Source organism: Varroa jacobsoni, unplaced genomic scaffold (genome assembly GCF_002532875.2).
Source record: "Varroa jacobsoni isolate VJ856 unplaced genomic scaffold, vjacob_1.0 scaffold_1105, whole genome shotgun sequence".
In the NCBI taxonomy this organism is placed as follows: domain Eukaryota; kingdom Metazoa; phylum Arthropoda; class Arachnida; order Mesostigmata; family Varroidae; genus Varroa; species Varroa jacobsoni.
Genome location: NW_019214007.1, coordinates 125,927 through 130,681, shown reverse-complemented (window position 1 = coordinate 130,681; position 4,755 = coordinate 125,927). Strand labels below are relative to the sequence as shown.

General features: G+C 41.6%; 1 protein-coding gene across 1 annotated transcript in view; it reads right to left on the bottom strand.

The window, feature by feature from the left end:
* Positions 1-1,093: 1,093 nt before the first annotated feature.
* The window catches only part of LOC111266651 (sodium/potassium/calcium exchanger 3), an 11,333-nt gene continuing 7,671 nt past the window's right edge, over positions 1,094-4,755 (bottom strand). The window contains exons 3-8 of the mRNA XM_086970997.1: positions 4,090-4,241; positions 3,244-3,587; positions 2,875-3,138; positions 2,417-2,691; positions 1,846-2,097; positions 1,094-1,469 (exon numbers count right to left, since the gene is read on the bottom strand). Of these exons, the coding sequence (XP_086827123.1) occupies positions 1,318-1,469; positions 1,846-2,097; positions 2,417-2,691; positions 2,875-3,138; positions 3,244-3,587; positions 4,090-4,241 (1,439 nt within the window). The 3' untranslated portion in view covers positions 1,094-1,317. The remainder of the gene's footprint in view (positions 1,470-1,845; positions 2,098-2,416; positions 2,692-2,874; positions 3,139-3,243; positions 3,588-4,089; positions 4,242-4,755) is intronic.

The window sequence follows — 4,755 nt, the reverse complement described above, 5'->3', positions numbered from 1 at the left end:
CGCTGAGTTTCGTCTTCCTGCAATACCTTTTCGCATTTGTTTATCATTTCATCGCTCTCCTCTTTTCGCTTTTTGTTAAATGAGCCGATTATTAACCTGGGCTTCAGTACAGCTTAGGCAGCCTTTCCTTTATGTAGTCCTGTTTCGTTGTATTTCATTAATGTCAAATCAAATGCCATAGGCAGCATTTGATACTGCATAAGGCCAACAACCGTTGGTCACTCTTGCGGTTCGTAGGGTGCCTACATAGTAGATTTAAGAGCGTACCATTTAGGTATACGGTCTCTCTTCCTGGTAAAAGGTTTTATCGTCACGAAGGCCGTTAAGGTGATGTGAATGATGCTCCGACCAATTGCTGCTAGTTCATTCTGCTATTATGGTCGTTGTCGTCATTATTGTTGGTGTGGTTTATAGTGATGCGGCTGCCTTTCTGTTTATGGTTTTTCTGTAAAATATCATAGCGGCTACTCCCTGAAATTTCTCTACTGTCGACTACAATATGTTCTAGGTCCGTTCATCAAGGCGCGCCCACTGGGCTGAACGGAGAAATTATTATTTATTGTAGCACTTGACGGTTATTTGTGTGTGTTATAGTATGATTTTGTCGTCATCTACGTAGGCATCAAGGACACCCATCCGTCAACGTCCGAAAGGACTAGCACGACGGGTTCGTAACGTGCATGCATCTAGAGATCTGGCATATTTATTTCGCTTAAGAGCGAGAGTTTTCTATACACTAATGACGCTAGATGGTTTTGTGTTTGTCAGACATATTTCTCTGTCTGTTTTCTTTTTCATGCTGTAGATAACTTAAAAAAAAAAACTAGATGAAATAAATTATTGTAGTCTGCGCTCTCGCATGATCTTCTTGACTTGCGTTTTTCCTTTCTGCATATAAATTTGCAAATTTTAGACTTCATATTGTCTAAGTATAGTCAAGCTTTGTCTCCTTAGTGTATTTGCCCATCAGACACGGTAGCACCATGGCTGAGTCACGAGATACTTACGTACGCAGAAATTAATATATTTTTTGACACTGTAGTGTATAATTTGTTTAGTTATGGTTGTATTGAAGTAAATATACATCGACGCAAGCTATTAGCAGAGATCATCGATCGATTTGTATTTACTATCATGCACGAATTGGTTATCGTATACACACTCGCTCTACGAAAAGCATCGGCATAGAGCTCAATTTGATTTGTCCTTATTTTGTATGGTTTTGGCATTTTTCATTCAATTCTTTATCGTCTGCACTTTAATTCCCATGTTTTCTGCTACCTTACCCCCTCCCGTTCTTCCCATCGCTGGCTGAACCTATTCGTCAGGTTCCGCGCAGGTCGGCGGATTCACGTGCGAGAACACGTTAAACTCGATAGCGGAGCATAAAATCAGAAAAACTACGTAAATTGCCATTAGAAGGGTACCGAGCTTCTTTGTTAGAAGCCAGCCGCTGCGCTGGATAGCAACTATCTGTAATTAAAAGGAAAAAAATAAATAAAAGAATGAACGATGCGTTTTAGATAAATATCAACCGGTTGAATATAGGGTAGTAGAGCCACCGTATATGATATAACGAATGCATCTAATGCCTACGAATTATCAGCGGTCCAGTATCATCGCAGACCTACAACTACAGTGTGATCTACACATTAGTCATTTGTTTTTCTTCTGCTGCAGTAAAAATAAGGGAGCTCTTCAATGCTGTGTGACAAATGGCAGACTTTTCACTTAGGTACTAATACTTGATCATGGAAAATCTGTATCTGGCATAAAAACGACATTGGTAAAGGCATTTGAATTAGCTTTACCAATGTTGTTTGTTATTTTGATCAGGCTCGATACTTGCCGTAATGATGATGGTTAAGAAGAGCAATACGACTGTGTAGAGCAGTCCTTTTGAAAAGATGATGGCGTATCCGGAGGGGTCAATGTATGTCGTTTGGATAAGCCACGGCACCGCAAGACCAACTAGAATGTCGAAAACATTTGAGCCAAAGCAATTGGCAATCGCCATGTCTCCCTGCCCCTGTTTGGAGACCAACAGCGAGGCATATGCATCCGGTATTGAGGTTCCTGCGGCTAGAAACGTGATGCCTAGAAACGGGCCAAAAAAAATCGTACGACTGAGGAAAAATCTGTCCCACATTATATTTGCAATTGCAGAAACTAAAGACGGAGTGTCCTATGTAGCTTATACGCTGTTTCTTTTGTTTCCAGCCAACAAACACTGAGACGAGAAGATCCGTTTTATCAGTGACCGCTTTTTGCTACCTGCTACAGTGAATTAATAGCGTTCTATCGTAAAGAAAAAATGGCGTCATCCAAACGTTCTACAAGATTGCAGCTTTTCGATTTGAGTGAAAGTTCATCCGTGACTCGACAAGGACGAAGTTGTCAAGCGGAAAAGACCTACCCATGATAGAGTCGGGTATACCCATGGTAAAGCCAATTAGCGTGACCATCCAAACCATCAGGTAAGAGAATATGGCAGTCCACCAGATCGACATGGCAAACGTGACGAGGAATACCTTACTACCGAGATTGCTCCTGCAATCCGGTATCGTGTACTCTAACGTAGCCAGTAGAGGAACGCGGATCCAGTATAAGACCTGATCCTTCATGCCGTTTTCCATTGGTGGTCGGATTCGCCAGTTGAACTTCTTGTTGCTGGTCATGATTATACTTTCACTGCAAATAATCAAATGACTTGAATTAGGTACATGTTTAATTTGTTGATATTCGCCGACTCACTTGTTTTTATACAACCGTACAAAGTTAAACTTTTCAGTACATATTAGACGCAGTACGCTGTCTTGATTTTATTGTATGGAAAATAATGCCTTAGGGGAAGAACTGTATATTAGAGGTTACCTTCGCGTGAACCTCCCATAGCCCTGTAGGGCTTTTCGGCGATTATGCATAACCCGTTTGACGGCTGCCCAGAACCGTGTCTTACGTCGAAAGTTCGGTTTACAGAGCATTATAAGAGCAGCTTCATAAAACGAGATGCAGGAATTAGTCGGGCCTCCGTAATTATTTTGCTTATCACCAGTCAAGGTATCCATCTCACGACTTTGAACCGTATCAGAAAGACCAAACTTTGCCGCAACTATCAGATGAATCGTACGATTAAATCTGCAAAAAAAATATATATAATTATTCGTACGTGACAATTTGGTCGTATTCCTAATAAACGAGTCCTTGCATTTTAGGATCAGTCGGACGATGAACATTACTTACTTCATGAGCGCGATATATATTCCGTATAGTAGAAGCATGACAGTGGATTCACCCTGAGATACCCTCGAGTCATATATCACAATAATCAGGACGATGACGGTGAACGAATAGAAAACCGAATCGCGAAACAGGGGCCACCACGTGACCGGAACCTCGCGACCAGCGTATAATCCACAGATGGCGATCACGAATAGAACGTTATATACGGCCGAACCTACAACTGTTCCCGTGCCAACGTCACCTTTGGCGACAATCACGCCAAGGATCGCAGTGAATAGTTCGGGTGCTGAGGAACCGGCGGCCATGAATGTCGCGCCAGCTACATCGTCTGATAGGTTCAAACGCTGGAAGAATGAACAGCCTCGTCAGTATTCGTATTGGGTTTTTGTCAAGCGCCTTCCTGCCCAAAACGGTCACATCAGAACCAAACGTCATTCTCTCGTATGCGTAATGGCAATCTGCGTATTCATGTCGGTACTAAGCAATACTTATCCGCCAGAAGCCTATGGTAGAAATGACTTGGTCAATTATAGGAAATGAGCGCGTTTTTGCAATATCATTATACTCTGCCCAATTGTATTTGATTTCAGATCGTTGTTCAGGATCGATCTAGAACGTCTGACAGCTTTCCGTAACTGTGTACACATGCATGAGGTCTTGTACATAAACGATACAGACAGGAACCTGTCTTGTGTTGTTGCAACCTCATTAGTGCGCTGCTTCAAGTCGTCTAGTGAACTGTACCACGTTGAATTGAAGCATGATGTGTTAGAATAATAGTTTAGCAACTCTTGGACGGAGCTGTGTTAAGAATATTTGCGGCTTCTGCAAGCTATACGCCCTTACCTGTGCGCATTCTTCAAGTGAAGCAATGAAGTAATCATCGCAGACGACGGCTAGAGCATAAAACATATATATAGCAACAAACATATGAATAATGATAGCACCTCGAGCGCGAGCCCGATGAGAGAAGATGTCTGATGGGAACTCGTGGAAAGCTGCAATGAAGCCAAATAACAGAACCAATATTAATGTTTCGATATATATTTATATCGCATTCGATAGTGGTTGATAGACCAAGCTGCTATGAACGCGACAGGCTCATCGTATCGTCAATGTAGAGGGTAATTTTTATTGGGCCTTATAATCCTGGGTCATTACAAATTTCCCCTAAATACTGATTGCTAATCACTTACGCGCTTAAAGCGCTGTGCGTAAACACAGGCCGATTTCAAGGCATAAGGAAGGACCATTCGTACAAGAACAGTATAGAACTTCACCCATCATTAAACGACGCTCCTATTTAGTTTAACTTCCGGATGAACTGTCGCACAGATTACGAAAGATTTGCGTTGATAACATAAGTTTTAGGGACAATGCGCCTAACTAATATAAATGGTAAAATCAAATGTCACTATGGCGGTACTTTATAGGTACATGTTTTACGCAAGACTCATAAAAATAAGCACATATATAATACAAAGATTCGCTGACTTGATCATTTATACGCAT